At 56.6% G+C, this 914-nt stretch overlaps 1 protein-coding gene across 1 annotated transcript in view; it reads right to left on the bottom strand.

Annotated features, from left to right (window-relative positions):
* LOC140389136 (uncharacterized) overlaps positions 1-595 on the bottom strand; it is a 152,371-nt gene extending 151,776 nt beyond the window's left edge. Inside the window, exon 1 of the mRNA XM_072473292.1 lies at positions 582-595. Within this exon, the coding sequence (XP_072329393.1) occupies positions 582-595 (14 nt within the window). The remainder of the gene's footprint in view (positions 1-581) is intronic.
* Between the last annotated feature and the right edge of the window lie 319 nt (positions 596-914).

Raw genomic sequence — 914 nt, 5'->3', positions numbered from 1 at the left:
AATTCACGCGTGTTTGGACTGCTAAGTGGAAAGTAAAATCCCTGCCACACAAGTGCCAGGCAATGAGAGAGGATCTAACCACCGCCCCTTGACATTCAATGGCATTACCATCGCTGAATCCCCCGCAATCAACATCCCTGGGGGTTACCGTTGACCAGAACTGAACTGGACTAGTTATATTAATACTGTGGCTACCAGGGCAGGTCAGAGACTGGGAATCCTGCAGCGAGTAACTCTCCTCCCGACTTCCCCAAGCCGGTCCACAGCAACAAATAGCTCCAAAAAGGCACAGCATTCATCTTCACACGAGTGAGGGTCACACCCAGCTTTCACTCCCCTCGCAACCTTTCCACTGGTGCTAAATTATCAGGCCCCGTTTATCCGGCTACCAGTTCTGGATGAGCGGAAATGTCATCCAATTACTGTGAAGGCTGAAGCCATTGCTTTCAGTCTCCGACTTCAGGTTCCATTCCCTCGCTGCATGCCTGTTCCCTCTCCCTGGCAAACAGTGAGGGGGGGCTCGGCCAGTCTGATGGAACCCTCGGCGTCACCTTCAACCCCGAATTCAAATGCGCACGTACCCATTCGCCGCCATTACTCACCATTATGCCTGCTTCCACCCCCTTGCAACGTCACCCCACCTCAGCTGCCGAAACCCCCAACCCATGCCTCGTTACCTCAGGGCGAGACTATTCCTGCACACTCTTGGCTGCCCCCCCACATTCCAAACACCCCCCCCCCCCCCCCCCCCCCCCCGTAAACCTGCGGTGAGCATTGCTGCCTCACAGCGCCAGGGTCCCAGGTTCGATTCCGGCTTGGGTCACTGTCTGTGCGGAGTCTGCACGTCGTCCCAGTGTGTGCGTGGGTTTCCTCCGGGTGCTCCGGTTTCCTCCCACAGTCCAAAGATGTGCGGG

Source organism: Scyliorhinus torazame, chromosome 14, assembly GCF_047496885.1.
Source record: "Scyliorhinus torazame isolate Kashiwa2021f chromosome 14, sScyTor2.1, whole genome shotgun sequence".
Lineage (NCBI taxonomy): Eukaryota > Metazoa > Chordata > Chondrichthyes > Carcharhiniformes > Scyliorhinidae > Scyliorhinus > Scyliorhinus torazame.
Note: the sequence above shows the minus strand (reverse complement) of the source record. Positions and strands in the feature narration are given on the sequence as shown.